General features: G+C 46.2%; 1 protein-coding gene across 1 annotated transcript in view; it reads right to left on the bottom strand.

Moving 5' to 3' along the window:
- Positions 1–1,139: 1,139 nt before the first annotated feature.
- Positions 1,140–17,137, bottom strand: part of Plekhd1 (pleckstrin homology and coiled-coil domain containing D1) — a 37,585-nt gene continuing 21,587 nt past the window's right edge. The window contains exons 7-13 of the mRNA XM_026385207.2: positions 8,279–8,373; positions 6,410–6,503; positions 4,825–5,003; positions 4,200–4,332; positions 3,683–3,827; positions 3,148–3,297; positions 1,140–2,836 (exon numbers count right to left, since the gene is read on the bottom strand). Of these exons, the coding sequence (XP_026240992.1) occupies positions 2,667–2,836; positions 3,148–3,297; positions 3,683–3,827; positions 4,200–4,332; positions 4,825–5,003; positions 6,410–6,503; positions 8,279–8,373 (966 nt within the window). The 3' untranslated portion in view covers positions 1,140–2,666. The remainder of the gene's footprint in view (positions 2,837–3,147; positions 3,298–3,682; positions 3,828–4,199; positions 4,333–4,824; positions 5,004–6,409; positions 6,504–8,278; positions 8,374–17,137) is intronic.

Raw genomic sequence — 17,137 nt, forward strand, 5'->3', positions numbered from 1 at the left:
CTAGCAATGACCACAGCTGTACTTAAGATTGACACTGCAGGAAATATTTAATTGGCCAAGGAATGAGGTTTTTTTTGTTTGTTTGTTTTTAAGTATATATATATATATATATATATATATATATATATATATATATATATATATATATATATATATATATATGGATACGTATATATATATATATTTTTTTTTTCCAGTAAGTAATTTCCACCCCTACATTTTTTCATATAGAGTTGCTTTTCCTTTTTTCTTTGTACGGCGTCAGGTATATAGTAAACTTTAAACAAGTAAACATTTATGGATTGATCAGTTGGCTAAAGATAACCCAGATCTGCCTGAGGCATGAAAAGTTCAGGGTGAGAGTAGGAGGAAATGAACTAGGGATTGGTGAATGTGCATGGAAAATCACTGGCGTGGTTTGAATGCTGGTCCCCTCCCAAATTCACGTTAAACTTTAATGGCCATTTTAACAGTACTAAGAGGTGGGAACTTTGAGGGGTGATTAAGGCATGAGGACTCTGTCCTCTTGAATAGATTAATGTCATCATTTCAGGAGCCAGTTATCATGGGAGTATAACCTGCTTATAAAATGATGAGTTGGGCCCCCACTTGCTCTTCCCTCCTGCCCTTCCACCATAGCATGACACCATGAGAAGGCCTTAGTGACATGCCAGCATCTAGATATGGGACTTCCCAGTCTCTAAAACAGTGAGTTAATTTCTGCTGTTTATAAATTATTGAATGTCAGGTATTGCTAGAAAATGGACTAAGACAAGCACTTTCCTTTCTGGTAATAGTATGCCCAGGAAAAACAAACACATTTGAAAATTTCCAAAAGGTCTCTCTCCAAGAGCAAGAGATTATTAATTAAATTTTGTTTAATTAATTAAACAAAAAATCAGGGATGGTGGCACATGCCTGCCATCCCAGTGACTCAGGAGGCTGAGGCAGGAGAAGCACAAGTTCAAGGCCAGCTTCAGCAACTTAAAGAGACTTTGTCTCAAAATAAAAAAAAAAAAAATACAAAGGCCTGGGGATGTGGCTCAGGGGTAGAGCGTGCTTGGTTCATTCCCTAGTATTGCAGAAATAAAAAATAAAATAAAAACAAAAGCAGCCATCTTGGTTTTATAAATCTTCCTCCTCATTTCACGTTCATTCTACATACATATTAGATAGTCAAGTTCCAGGTTTATGCAGGTTTATACATATTTAAAGCTTTTACATTTACACTCAGGTGCATTAATTCCAAAATGCCCAGAGACCACCTAGATTCTATAGAGTAGCTGAAGCCATCAAAGTCCACCCCGCACTGAGACAGGACCCTGAGTTTCTCTAGGTAGCCCTGAGCGCAGAGTGGGGCAGCCCAGCTGGCCTGGCCAGCCTAGTGGCAGACATGCATATATTCTCAGAAGGAGCACCACTTCTCTTCCCACAGAGCAGGCTGTATGTTCCCAGGGCCTGTACCTTCTGCTGGGACTTGCCCTGCAACCATCTTTCCAACCACAGAATATCTTGGTTTTCTGAACAACAGAAAATCGGCATCTTTAATATTACCAGTGTCCTAGAGCACACTGATCCAGGCAGAGCCTTTTCTAGAGAGACCCACAGACTCAGGAAGCTTGGGAGGGGTGGGCCCAGAAGACTGTCACAGGGAAAAGACACATTCCAAGGCCTTGGACCTCCTGAAGGATGGTGGTCTTCCACTAAAGCTGCAGATGGGTATTACAGCTTCACTCTTAATAATGTCAAGCCAACCAATAGCTACGGGATTATCACAGGCCCAGGTTCTCCACGTGCTGGGGTCATGGCTGCATTGCTTGACCGGCTGTCGCCTGTGCAGAGAGAGAGGAGGCAGAAAGGCAACCAAGCTGGGGGGAGACATCTGTGATCTAGTGACCAGCACTATGGCCAGGGACAGATGCCTCTCTGCAGACCAGTAGATAATGCAGGTGCCTGGGTCACCTTCCACTCCTGAGCTTCCTGTGTGCCATCTGGGAGAGCCTCCAGAGTCACTGCTGGCCCTAGCTCCCAGCCAGGGTCCAGAGGACATGGTAGGATCACACCCCTCCCACAGGGTGCTGAGGCTACAGGAGGATGACCTTACCTGAGAAGGGAAACCCCTAGATCCCACAGCCGTGGCCAACCCCAGGAAAAGGGGGTACGGTGACGAGTGTGTGGGGTACTATGAGTTCAGGGATGCTATCCCCAGAAGAGGTGAGGGGCCTTGGCTGGGGATGTGTTCGAATGCCTGAAGCAGAGAGGGTTGGGAAAACCTGGGGAAAGGGGGTGTCAGGTGGGGAGGGGGTCTCACCTCGGGGAGGTGAGGCTGTTTGTCACACACGAGGGCCAGGGACAAGGCCACAGTCACAAAGGAGTATGGCGAGCACATAGGGTAGACAGGTAGACCATCCCATACCCTGTGCAACAAAGGCATGGTGGCCCCTTCCTCACCTCGCTGTGTCAACCGGGCAGCACCTAGCGTGGGCCCACCCCGACCTGGTGTACACCCAAGGAAAGGGTGTGGGGCGTGGCTAAGGGAGGTCGCATCCCTGTCCTTTGAGGAGAGGCTGGGGCCCGGTGGCGCTCTGGTAGGGAGGAGCCTGGTGGAGCCAGCTCTCCCTCTGCGGCCCCAGCCAGGAATGACTTGGGGGTGGGAGGAGTACCCTTCACTTGGCACCCCGGGGAAGGGCAGAGGAAGCTCCAGGCTGGGTGGCCATGATGTGATAGATGGATTCCCGGAAGCGCTGGTCTCGGCTGAGTCGCTTGGCCACCTCCTTGAGCTCCTCGATGTTGTTGGCTTCCAGCTGGGAGGTCATGAAGGACTGGGAGGGCTTCACTGGGGGGACAGGGCCCGAGAGCCCCGGTGAACAGCCCTCTCACCCCAAGGCTGGCCCTCACCCTGCCCCACCCTGCCCCCCTCACTCCCAGCCCTACAGGAGGCTGACTTTCTCCTTGCCCCTTCCTGCCCAGGGGCTTCCCAGGGGCTGCAAGAAAACCAAGGCCTGAGAATTCACCGGAGCTGGTAGAGCCAGGTCCAGGGCTGCACTGGGCAGCCCCAGTGTGGGCCAGTCCTGCTCACTCCCCACCCTGTCCCCGACAGCCTGGGCCCGTCCCACCCCACCAGAGCACACAGACGGCCACACTCACTGTCGTTCCAAGAGGTGCTGGACCGACGCCTATGGAAGCGGCAGCTCTTGATGCGACGCGTGGCCGCCTTGTGGATGTAGACGGAGTTCTTCATGATGACGGGCATCTTGGCCTCCAGCTCTGCGTTCCGGATGCACTCCTCAAAGAACCCTGTGGGCAGGGCCAATTTGACTGCGACCTTCCTTCTGGCCCTGGCCCTCCCTACGAGACCCTCCCAAGGATCCTAATAGGGCTGAGTACAAAATAGGTTCATTTCACCCCTAAGAGATATTACAGTCCCCAACCAAGGGACATCCATTGTCCCTCAAACCACAGTCTGCTGCCACCTCAGGGCCAGGTCTACTGAGAACACAGCTGGGCTTTTGCCAAGGGGAAGAAACCTCAGGCTCCCCCCATACCCTCACTCAGCATCAAGGGTCCCCAGCAGGCAGGTGTGTGGAGAAGTGTCCCCAACAACCATGGCCTCGAGCATTGTCGTTCTAGGCTCCACCAGACCTGGATTCAGGCTGGGCCAGGTCCCCAGAGACAGGCTTACTTTTCAGATGGCTCACGTCTGCCCGCATCCTCTCCTCCTTCTCCTTGTTCCGCACCTTGGAGTTGAGCCCTTGTTCCAGGCTCCGCAAGGCCCCTTCTGCCTCCCGCAGACGCCTTTCCAGGTCCATGCGGACCTTCACCTCGGCCTGAGGGGAAAAGCAAGCCAGAGGGAAGTTGGGTCCAGAGGAGCCATTGCCATGCTCCCAGAAGCCTTCCCACATCACCCCTGGCTCAATGAGTTTGGGTGGAACTTTCCACATCCTGCCTGAGTATCTCACCCTGGACCCAGATGGCCTGGGTCTGGTCTCTCCACCCAGTAGGCATTTATCAGAGATGGAACCGACTGTCTCCCCTCAGGATGGCTTCATGCCCTGTGCCTGGCCAGCTGTTCAGATTGGCAGAGTTGATTTGGGCAGCTATTCAATGAGGTACAGGGCAGGCGGGAGTCTCCAGGTACAGAGAAGCCCCCAACCCCCACCCCAGCACATTCAGCTCCCAGAGGCCCGGGGTCCACGCACCTTGAGTTCCCGCTCGGCCTGCTGCTTCTCTGCCGTCAGCTCCTGCAGCGAGTTCTGTAGTGCCTGGGACTGGCTTGAGTAGAACTCCCGCTCCTCCTCCAGGGCCCGTGAGCGCTCCTCATTCTCCTTCATCCTGAGGGCAGAAGAGGAACTCCCTGGATGCTTGCCCATCAAAGGGGGGTGGCCTCTCCTAGAGACCTGGCTGAAGAAACCCTGAGCTGCTAGAACTCTCTGGGTCCAGAAGTCCAAGTGATGACAGGGTTGTATGTCAGTGAGGAAGCTTAGAGGCAGAACACTGGAGTCCTGGGTCTAGGGCTTGCCACTTCTGCAAACTCAGGGAAGTCCTATCCCCCCTCTGAGGCTGTGTGTCCTCATAGTGGAAGGGGCTAAAATCTGCTCAACCAGCCTCAATGCACCATTTTGAGGATCCAATGATGGCATAAGGTTCTACATTGTGAGATACAAGGGTCAAATCAGATTCGAGGAGTGAAGTTTCCTCCATAGGCAAAAGGAAGTGAGTGACCCATCTGGCGGGTGCCAGTTAGAATGCAACTCCAGGTGGCCAGCTGGAGGAAGTCACCAGCCCCCAAGCTTCTTGTTGACTCAGGGGTCTTGAGCCCCTTACCGCTTCTCCGCTAGGAGCTTCTCCGCCAACAGCTGCTGTATCCGCTCTTCAATCTGCCTTAGGTTGCTCTGGAGACCCCCACTGGCAGGTGGCTGCTCACTCTGATTGGTCAGTGACTGTGGCTGGTTCTGATCCTCCTCCAGCATTTCTAGAGTCTTCTTCTTCTCTATGGATAGTTCCTGGTACAGAGAAGGAAGAGAAAGCCCAGTTTTGGTTCTCCAAACCTGGCTGTTCTCCCCTCTCCAATCCAGGGAGTAGTCCCTTCCTCTCTCCTTCCTCTTTGAAGCACACCTGAATTGTCTCATTCTCCTGAGGTACAAGGTCAAGATCTCCTTTCTCACAAGGCAAGATTACTCCTCAATCAGGAGGGTCAAGATACTCCTCAACTCAGTGTGGCTTCCAGCATAGATGGCACCTACTAGAACCTGATCTCAAGGCTCAAGGGCACCATGACTTTCTGGGGGGGGGGTGTCCTTGTCCTCAAGCATCTAAAGAGGAAATGTATTGGGTTCATGTGAAAAATATCTAATAGGGCAAGCCCAAGAGCAGATTTAGATGGTCTCTGCATTCATCAGCTGGGATTTTACACTACACAGAATTTCTGAAGTTGATTATCCATGGGAACCACCTGCCATAATGTGAAGCGGGGAAAGAAAAATAAACACCACACACAAAGCTCCAGTCAGTCAAGAGGGACTACAATCCTTGCAGCCTTCAAGGCAATTCATGGATTCAGTAAACACATACGGGTCACACACCCTAGGCCAGCTTTGCTCCAGATGCTCATCCTGGGGAGGCTATTCAGACAAGGTCTAATGGAGTTCACTGTTTGGAATACACGGCCTAGAGGGTTCATTCCCTAACAGATGTGCAAAATGCTGTGGTCAGAAGGAGAATCAGGGAAAGATGATGAAGAAGATACTTGAACTGAATCTTAGAGAAGAGGTGGGAAAGATCTTCTGTGTAGAAGGAACAGTAGGGCCAAGGTATGAAGGATGAAAGAGCTTATCTTTCTCTGGCACATGAGCTCAGGGATTGGAGCAGGGGTTGGGGTATCTCTGGGGTGGGGAGGGGTAGCAGAGAGCGAGGGTGGGGCAGTGGAGGAGGAGAGGCTGGAGCAATTGCACACCAGGCTAAGGACTTTGCACTTTGTCCTTGACACAAGCCACTTCCCCTTCCCCTCACAGTTTCTTGTGGTATCAGATGAAGGTGACCTGCCAGCCAATTTCCTTTCATGCTCAATTTCACTCAGGAGCAGCTAAGTGAGTGAGCCACAACAAGGATGTGGTGGGTGACTCCACTGTCCTAATTGATCCTCCAGCAGTGGAGAAAGTGGATTTCTTGAGATCATGGTCATTGCAAGGTCAAGTTGGAATTTGCCCTCTGGGTCTGGGGAAAAAACCAATTCCTACTTTGGGCTTCCTATACTGGCTGGAGACCCTTTAGATCAGTGCCCCTCCCTGCCCAGTCCCCTAGTGGGTATACCCCACCCACGCACACACACACAAATACTGTTGGAAAAATCAGCATCGCATAGCTTAAACAACCAGCTCACCTCCAGAAACCACCAACAGTGGCCCCTTACCTCCAGTGTCTGCTGTAAGGACTCCGTGAGGTGCCTCAGTTCCTTTTTCTCTTGTTCCACACCCTTGAGGCATCTTGCAGTCAGTTCTAGCTCCCTGTGGGGACAGAGGGCTGGATACGGCAGTGCCCACCTCTCCCAACCTCTGCACACAGAAACGCTTCTGCTGCACCCCGAGATATGGCTCAGAAGAGCCCTTGGATGGACAGTCCCTCTGCAATCCTGGGTTCCAAAAGCAGCTGCACAGCCTGGGGCTGAGAGGAGAGCTCAGCCAGAGAGGCTTGGAGTCACTTGATCCGGGTACACGGGCATCAGTCAGGTGGGATAAACCTAGGGCTATCCCTAGGGCACAGAGAAGCACTGGAGAAACCAAAGGGCTCAGCCACCCACCCCCAGCTTCCCTGGACAGTACCTGCCAGAACCCATACTGTGACATGGGACATGGCTAAGGCCCCTCTCTGGGGTGATGAACTCTGAACAAGCCTTGGCCAGCACAGACTTTTACACCAGTTTCCCCTCCTCCTGCTCGGAGTATCTTTCACTTCTTCTGCTCAGTTTTCCAAATCCTTTCAAGGCCCAGCACCATCTAACCTCCAACAAGCCCACAAAGCTCACACGTACTTTAGTTCCCATGACACAGGAAATCCACCTTATGCTTTCTGGCACCTTACTGTGTCATTGTGTTAATGTTCCCAGCTTCAGTCTGGCTTTTCCAACCATCAGATCACAAGATTTTCAAGGAAGGAAGCTTATTTTCTATTCCAGTGTCTAGTAAAATTCTAGAAGCTGAGGAAGTGCTTGGCTTTTTACTTGATAAGATTCTCTTGAGTTTCTCCCTCCCTAAAATATGTCACTGATTTCTTTTTATTTATTTATTTATTTATTTTTGTGGGACTAGAGATCAAAACCAGGGGCACTCTACCACTGAGCTACATTCCCAGCCCTTTTTATTTTTATTTTTTTTTTATTCTGAGACAAGGTCTTGCTAAGTTGCTGAGGCTGGGCTTGTGATCCTCCTGAGTAGCTGGGATTACAGGTGTGTGCCACTGTGTCTGGCTTTGATTTCCTTTTACAAAGATGTTGCAAGGGGCTGGGGATGTAGCTCAAGCGGTAGCGCGCTCGCCTGGTATGCGTGCGGCCCGGGTTCGATCCTCAGCACCACATACCAACAAAGATGTTGTGTCCGCCGAGAACTAAAAAATAAATATTAAAAATTCTCTCTCTTTCCTCTCTCTCTCCTCTCTCACTAAAAAAAAATTAAAAAAAAAAGATGTTGCAAGAAAAATTTTTCTGGTCTGATGATCAACAGTGAAGATGACAATGATGACCACTACTATCAATACTACCCAGAGCAGGAGTCTCCAAATTCCTGGTTGGGCTACATCTTAAAGGAGTGCTTTTTGAAAAAATATAGATTTGGGGGCCCAACCTTCATGAGATCACAATGTGAAACTATATTTGCAAATGATATATGAGACTAAAGATCCCAAATGATATCATTAGCCAAAGTGTAAGAGCACTGAGGGTCTTGGATAGTAGCACCCATAGGCTTGGCCAGCTTGTCCCTGACAGCTGGAGTAGGGGCATTTGTGGTGGCTAGAGGAAGGCCTCTCTGCCCTCACTCATGCCTCCTGCTTCAATTCACAGCATTGCAAAAAGGTCATTATCAATAGGCAAAAGCATCTATAGCATCCTCTGGGCATACCCAAGTCCTGGAGCATTGGGAAGAGAAACCCAAACCAAGTCAGCAAAGGTGTCTCATGTGTGAAGGTGTCTCCTGAGTGGAGACCTCTCCAGGCTGGGCCAAACATGGCTCTGCCTGCCCTAAGCCAGGGCTACCCCTTCCCAGCCCCTCCTGGGCACCACCACCACCTCTTGATCTGCTCCTGCTCCACTCTCAGCTCCTGTACCACCTCCTCAAACTGCTGCTTCTCGGCTTCCAGCACCTGGTTCAGACGCTCAAGCTCCTGAAGAGAACCAGAGAGAAAGAGAAGGGTCACAGTGGGCAAGGGACCTCTGAGGTCGGAAGGCCCCACCCTAACCCAGGGGACCTTCTGGAATTTAACTAAGTCTGGGACCTAGGCTACACCAGGCTTGTATTTAAGCTCTGAGGAGCCCTGTCCCCACCCAATGACACACAGACTTAACCATCCCAAATCTTTGGTGAACTTGGCCTATGAAAAGTTAGCAAGCTGAAGGTGGGGTTTGGAAATGAGCCGAGAGTGTGTCCTGTCCATACAGATATGATTATAATTTTGGATGTCTGCTCTGTGGGGAGTTCCAGTCATGAATACCCTAAGATGAGGTTGGCTGACCCTTGAGACTAGAGGGGAAAAGTGGGGAGTACGCATTTCCATTTCTATGCAGATGTGAGTTAGAAGTGACATAGAAAAGCCACTCCCAACTCCAAAGTCAGAGAATAAAGACTCTTTTTTTCCTGAGGCATCTGAGCCAGGTGCCTATAGCGTTCCTCTGTTTAGTGCCAAGGGCTGGGGAGCTAGACAACCCAGGACAGGTCCCAGGGGACCAGATAAGTTCCTTCAAGAAAGTCTGCAAGCCCGAGTGTTTACCCATCAAGTATGAGTTCCCCACAGATGTTTTTCTGGGGTTCCATGGCAGGTGATAAATTGTGGGGTACACTGTATGTGAAGTCCGGCTTGAAGGACTTTTGTGACAATTGCTTTGTTCCTCCATGTTTTGTAACCTGGGAGGATATTATTTCTACATCCAATTTCTCATCTTATAGCTCCAATTTACAAGCTCATTTTCACCTGGGGGTTTTATTCTCAAGTATAAGGGAAACTCTCCCAGGGGGTGGGGCTGCCTAGAGGGAGAAGTGGCCGTTGGCTTTGAGAAGATGTAGAGAAGGAAAGAGTCTGATTCCAGACCACTTGACCTCAATTCCTAAATACGTTACGGACAGTTGTCATTCCTTTCCCACTGAACCATTAACAGCACTTCTGGTGTGGAGCACAGGTTTCCAACTGACCTCAGTTTGCCAGATGTCACCTAGGCTGCTTACTGGTTTTCTGATGCTCCTCCTGGGCACATGCATAGCTGCAGCATACCTGCTACAGTCAGGCGAGCCCACAGGACTGGCTAAGGCCAATGGACTGTGAGCAGAAGTGTGTCATGTTCAGGCAGATGCCTTTAAGGTACAGTGCATGACATGCTGTTTCCTTCCCCCTGGCACCTGGTGTCACTGCAAATGGTGGGGGCTCCCTTAACCTGGGTCCTTAGGAGTGAGGACCCATGGAGCAGAGCCTCCAGCTGACGCACGTAGCTGAGTGAGAAATACAGATGTGCTGTTAAAGGCTGCTGATGTTTTGGGGTTGTGTTTTGGGGCAGTAGCCATAGCCTCGCCTGGGTGTATGTATATATATATATACACAACATGCTGTATACAGACACCATGTAAATACATTAAAAAATTATTCATGTAGACCCTCCCTTTTTAATAAAAGTAAAATTCAGTGCTTCAAAGAAGTTTGATGCCCCTCCCCCTTATTTTTAATAAATCCTCAGTAGTGACACAATATGACTCATGATGAAAAACCTCTCTGGCCTCAGATGTGACAAACCTAACTGATTCCCTCTCTGATGGCCTCTGCCTGCTATGGAAGAGACCTGGGAGATTTCAAGCTGCAAACATCACTGGGGGGAAAAACCCACAAGGGCACCTGGTTCTTATAGGTTCCAAAACTTCTGCTACTTCAAAAATGATCATCCAGTCTGGAGGCTGAGGTAGGAGGATTGTAAGTTCAAAGCCAGCCTCAGCAAAAGTGAGGAGCTAAGCAACTCAGTGAGACCCTGTCTCTAAATTAAGTACAAAATAGGGCTGGGGATGTGGCTCAGTGGTTGAGTGTCCCTGAGTTCAATCCCTGGTACCCGCCCCCCACCAACAAATCCCACCCAGGATCCAGCTAGAGGACCCCACCTCACAACCTCAGCTTGTCCTTCCCTGGAAAGCCCCTTTCTTTAAAACTCTACTTGCAAATATTTCCCCTTACCTAATATTATGCTAGGATATCTTCATGTCGTTGAAAATGGGGAGGGTAAATGATTAAAGCCCCATTCCTCCCTCCCTAGCACTCAAGTGCCTCATGATGCCTGTAGGCCCCAGCTATGCCTCCAACAACCAGAAAGTGAAATCAATTCACCAAGAAACAATAAGGCAAAAGGATCATTTAGCTTTTCTTCTTTCCTCCCTCCCTCTGTAGCCCCAGGCATATGCAATGTGATGCCTTTTCTAACCTGAGTCAGTAACTACCTGGGCCCAGGCAGTGTTCACTGCTGTGTGAAAGGGCCAGAGGAAGGGTGCCTATGAATCAGAGCCCTCAGGGTCAAAACAACTTTACAGGAAATTCAGTCTTCCTCAGATGGTTAAATCCCCTGCTTGGTTTTCTGGCCAACCTCCACTTGAGTGACAGGAAATCACTCTCTTTTTTTTTTTAGAGAGAGAGAGAGAGAGAATTTTATTTATTTATTTATTTTTAGTTTTTTGGCAGACACAACATCTTTGTTTGTGTATGGTACTGAGGATCGAACCCGGGCCGCACGCATGCCAGGCGAGCGTGCTACGCTTGAGCCACATCCCCAGCCCCAGGAAATCACTCATGATAAGAAATTTGCCCCTTTTTTAGACAGCCTCCTTTTTTTTTTTTTTTTTTTTTTTTTGGTACCAAGGATTGAACTCAAAGGCACTTAACCACTGAGCCACATCCCCAGCCTTTCTTGTTTGTATCTTATTTAGAGACAGAATCCCACTGAGTTGCTTAGAGCCTTGCCAAGTTGCTGAGGCTGGCTTTGAACTCACAATACTCCTGCCTCAGCCTCTGGAGTTGCTGGGATTATAGGCCATTTCACCTTTGAACAGACTGATAAAAAGATCTTTCTTACAAACTCTACCCCCTGGCAGGCTCAGGACTGTCATTCTCTGAAAGCCACAAATATAAGTGCATTAATAAATGATAGATTTTGTTGAAATCTTGGTGGGACTGCAGTGAGAGTTACACCTCATTTATACAACAAAATGTCCTCTCCAAAACCCCTTAAGCCATATCTGTCCTTTGCCCAAACTTTCCCTCCCTTCAGCAGCTACTGGACCCCTGACCTTTCTCCGTCTCAGTCACGTCTTCCTCCTCACAGCCTCTCTCCTCAGCTATGAAGCTGTGGATCCCAGACCAGAAGGTAAGAGCTAGCTGACAACCTCTTGCCAAACAGAATAAGAGCTAGTGGACAGTCCCTTGCCAAGGTCAAGGGCAGCAGCTTACACCTGACCATTTCATGTTGCTCCAGCATACCTAGAGAAGGGGACAGGCCATTTCACTTACCAGTTTCATTTGAGCCAAGATTTATCTGCCTCCCAACTTCTTCAATGTGTCTGACTTCTCACCCCATTGGGACCATAGAACAAGACTAATTTCTTTTCCCTTCAAGTATTTAAAAGAGCTTTTATGTTCCCGAGTTCCCTCTCCTCAAGCCAAACAATTCCTCTTTGCTGTGCTTCACAGGACATGATTTCTAGTCCTCCGTAGAACTAATTATACTCTTGGAAAGAACGCTGTGACATAGGCTCCTAATTAGGAAGAATTAATACAGTAAAGATGCTTTGCAAATAATTTACAGGCTCAAAGGGATTCCAACAAAAATCCCGGTGAAAATTTAACCTTCTATTTCTATTTATCGATGCTATACATATATATTGAGCGCTTCATATGTGTCAAATACCTGCCAGGCTGAGCACTGAGGATAAGGAGATGCTCACATGGAGTTTATCATCTTGTACAGCTGTTAATAAAATTAGAGCAAGATTTTAGATCAGATGCAAAACCCAAATATTACTAAAAGAATCAGACACATTAGAGTCTGACCAAAAGACATGGTATGCAGGACCAGGACCCAGTTCTATGGAAAGCTGTCCAAAGTGGGAGTAGGTCAGGGGAGAGGACGATCAGGTGATTCTTAAACCGACTGACCAAGGTGAATAAATAGGAGAGAGAGAGAAGAGCATTCCAGGCAGAAGGAACGGTATATGCAAAGACCCTGTGAGAAAAAATGAAGGGAGGCCCATAAGGCCGGGCCCAGAGTGAGAGTAAACACAGTGGAAAGAGGCTGGAGGGGCTGACAGACTCTAGACCATGCAGGACCTTGGACTATGCTGAGAATTTTGGCCTTTTCTCTTAAGGAAGATGAAGCAATGAAGGGGCTGGGGTTGTGGCTCAGTGGTAGAGTGCTTGCCCAGCATGAGTGAGGCACTGGGTTCGATTCTCAGAACCGCATATAAATATATAAGATAAGGGTCCATCAACAAGTAAAATACATATTTTTAAAAAAGACAGGAAAGTCTTTAAAGAATAAGAAGCAGCAGCAATGAAGGTTTTGAGCAGGAAGCAGGAGAAGATGGTCGGTAACATGACCTAATTTCCATTTAAACAGTGATTTTGGCTGCAACATGGAGGAAAGAGTCTAAGGAGCCCAGTGCATTAGTCCAAGCCAAGACCTAGTACCTAGTGGGTACAGAGCTCAGCAGTGAGATGAAAGTGGCCTGGTGAGTGAATTCCAGGCCTGGGGGGAGGATAACTCTAGCAGAATTAGGGAGTGAGGTGGAGAAGGGAGGAGGGAGGGAGGACAGGGTACAGCATGACACCAAGTGTCTGACCTGCACAATCTGTTAATTGTTGTGCATTCCCTGAGACAGGAAGTACCAGAAGCCTGCCAGCTCTGCTGGGGAAGATCATGGATTTGGTCTTCGACACTCTGTGTTTGTGGTCTCTTTGGACATATGTCTGGAGATGTAAAATTAATGGCTGAGTAGAAGGGAATGGAACTCAATAGAGAGAAGGGGCTGGAGGGATCAACTTAGGGCACAAAAAATTAGGGAGTGAGGCCTGAACTGCCTTATGATCTAGTGCAGAGAGAAGGGAAGAACAGGCAGCATCCTCTGAAATGAGGCCTCTTAGGTCAATGCGAGGATTGCATGAACTCATCCATACAATTTGCTTGCACCATAGTACGTGTTTAATAAGTATTGATTAGTATAATACATTCAAACTGTGGAGTATCTTTTCAAGAGTAGACAGTGATTGCCGGGAACTATTGTGCATACCTGTGAGCCCAGCTCCTTAGGAGGCTGAGGCAGAAGGATTGCAAGTTTTGAGACCAGCCTAGGTCATTTAGAGAGCCTCTGACTCAAAAATAAAAAATTAAAAGGGGCTGGGCTAGGGATGGAGCTCCATGGTAAAATCTCCCTGGGTTCAATCCTCAACACTGAAAAAAGAAAAAGAATGGACATCTACTCAAAAGAACAGAAAAGGGACTTCAAACATAGATGTTGATACATGATAACAATGCCTAGAGGGCTGGGGTTGTGGTAGAACGCTTGCCTAGCATGTGGGAGGCCCTGGGTTTGATCCTCGGCACCACATAAAAATAAATAAACAAAATAAAGGTATTGTGTCCAACTACCATTAAAGAAGTAAATTAAAAAAAAAAACAATAAAACAATGCCTAGAATTTACTGTGAACTTACTGCTCTAAGCACATTACGTGCATTAAGTTATTTAATACTCAAAACAAGTATGAGTATTACTGTTGTCAATTTACAGATGGGAAAAACACAGGAACAAGCTGTTACCTAATTTGTTCAAAGTCATACAGCTAGTAAAAGATGAAGGAGGGACTCAAAATGGAAATAGCCATACACTGCTGATGGGAATATAAATTGGTACATATTTTTTGGAAAGCATTTGGCAATGTGCACCAAGAGCCATTAAAGTTCTTGTCTTTTTACTTAGTAATTTTACTGAATTGTAATCTATCCTAAGGAAATAATTAGAAAAGTAAAACAAGATCTATGTACAAGGATTCATTGTGGCATAATTTATAATTGTGTAAATGGCCTAAAATGTTCAAAAATAGGAGATATGAAGTGTCACATAGGATGAATCGGTACTGAGCCATTAAAATCAATATTTTCAAGGAATATTAAATGGCATGGCAAAGGTATAATATTAATGAAGTTATGATAACAGGCATAATGAAAAAGTAGGCCATAAACTGAATATCTGGCATCCTCCTCATTATGTTTAAAATATAAAAATAATACATACAGCAGGAAGAGTAGCTCAGTAGTAGAGTTTGAGTTTAGCATGCATGAGACCCTTGATTCAATCCTCTGCACCACAAAAAAGAAAAGAAGAATAAGGAAGAAGAAGGGTAGGAGGGAGGAAGAGGAGAAGAATGAGAAGAAGAAGACGACATAGTAGAAAATAGACAAATGCAAAACACTAAAAGCTGACAATAATTATCCATCAATTGTGGGACTAAGGATAAATTCATGTTTTCCAAGTTTTCTACAAGAGCATGATTTCCATCACTAGGAAAGAAGCTGTATGCACTGTTAAAGAGGAAAAGGAAAGACAACTGGGCAATTCTAGTTTCCAGTCCAGAATGCAAGGAACTTAGAAGTTGCTACTCCATCAAATACATAAAAAGATAAACTGAAAAATCAGCCTCTCTTCTTAGATCTTTCAGAGGAATGATGTCACGGAGTGAACTACTAAACCCGAAATTGGAGAAAACCACAGGAACAGAGCAGAAACACATCAGCAAAAAACTCACTGGGAACCAATACAGAGGTAGGAAAACCTGAACTGTAGCTGATGAATTGCTGAAGGCTTCATATGGACACGTTTTAGTGTTAAAAACCCCATCAGGCTCCCGACTTAGGGCTCCCTGCACACTTTTGTGAGTTTTATCTCCAATAACTCTACCAAATTTTACAGGGAATATTAGAAGAAAAATAACATGATGTTTGCAGCAAGAGAAATGTTGAAATACAACAAAGCATTCTATTCTCTTTTTTAAGAGGTGAAATTGATTTTAATAATATATTTGAATGTAATATAGCAAATAAAAAATTATTCTATTCTTCCTAACAAGTCCTGTGCTCAAGGGGAAATGATTTTACTAGAGTCTGACCTGCTGGAATTGCATCAGAGCCTCACCTATCTGAAGGAAGAAAATTCCCAAGTCCAGCTCACTATAGTCATCTTGTCCCATCTAAGAGGCTGGAGGTGCAGGGTAGACACTGAGAAACACTTGTGACATCCACAATACAGGGGATCAGCCTCATTAAAGGAATGAAACCTAATCACAGGACTATAGACTGCTCCCACACACACACACACACCTGACCACTGCACCACAAAAGCCTATGTACCACAGTTCCTTTTCCTTAGCACACTATGTCTGGCATTCAACAAACAATTGCAAGGCATACTAAAAGGCAAAACACAGTTGCAAAAGACTGAATAAGAATCAGAGTCAGAGCTGGATATAGTAGAAATGTAGAATTATCAGACCCCTAATTAAAAACAAAAACATGGGGCTGGGGTTGTGGCTCAGCGGTAGAGGGTGTGCCTCTCAAGTGTGAGACCCTAGGTTCGATCCTTAGCACCACATAAAAATAAATAAATGAAATAAAGACATTGTGTCCATGTATAACTAAAAAAAATCTTTTTAAAATCCAAGATTAATATGCTAAGGCTTTAATGGGAAAAACAGACATGGAAAATGGATGGATAAAGTAAGTAGAAATTGGAAATTCTAAGAAAGATTTTTTTAAATGCAAGAGATCAAAAACACTATGACAGAATGATGAATTCGTTGATGAAATCATTAGTAAACTGGACACAGCTGAAGAAAGAACTTTTGTGCTTGAGAGTAGAAACTCCCCAAACTCAAAAGAAAAGAGAAAAAAGACTAGAGGAAAAAAAACAGAACATCTAAAAATTGTGGGACATCTGCAAAAAGTGTAATATATGTGTAATGGGAATACCAGAAGGAGAAAAAAACAGAAGGAACAGAAGCAATGTTTGAAGCAATAAATACTGAGAATTTCCCCAAATTATTATCAGAAACCAAACCACTGTTCCAAGAAGCTCAGAGAACAAAAGTGGATAAATGTAAGACAAAAAAAGAAAAACCTCACTACATCTAGCCATGTCGTATTCAAACTTCACAAAATCAAAGACAAAGAAAAAATCTTCAAAGAAGCCAGAAAACACACACACACACACACACACACACACACACACACACACACACACACCCCTTACCTACAGAAGAGTGAAGATGAATAAATATAAGAATGACTTTGAACTTCTCAGAAACCATACAAGCAAGAAGAGTGTGGAGTGAAATGTTTAAAGCATTGAGAGAGAGAGAGAGAGAGAGAGAAAAGAAAAAAAGGCCAACCTAGAATTCTGTCTCCTGAAAAATTATCCCTTAAAAGTGAAGGAAAGGGGTTGGGATTTTAGCTCAGTGGTAGAGCGCTTGTCTCACATGTGTGAGGCACTGGGTTCGATCCTCAGCACCACATAAAACTAACTAAATAAATAAAGGATAGTGTGTCCATCTACAGCTAAGAAAGGAAAAATAAAGATCTTCTTAGACAAATGAAAATAGATTTTTGCTAGTAGATCTGCTTTGCAAAAAATGTTTAAAAAGTTCTTCAGAGAAAAGGAAAATGATACTGGTCAGAAACTCAGATCTATATTAATAAAGAGCATCAGAGATGCTTATATGCACTTACATATAAGTGAAATGAATGACAAAAATGTTATAAGGGATGGGAGGGAGGAGTTAGGAAGAGCGATGTTTGAAAATGGTCTTGGGTTAGTTGTAAGTGTGTATTTCAAACTCTAGGGTAACCATTAATTTTTAAAA

The sequence above is a fragment of the Urocitellus parryii genome, chromosome 6 (assembly GCF_045843805.1).
Source record: "Urocitellus parryii isolate mUroPar1 chromosome 6, mUroPar1.hap1, whole genome shotgun sequence".
Taxonomy (NCBI): domain Eukaryota; kingdom Metazoa; phylum Chordata; class Mammalia; order Rodentia; family Sciuridae; genus Urocitellus; species Urocitellus parryii.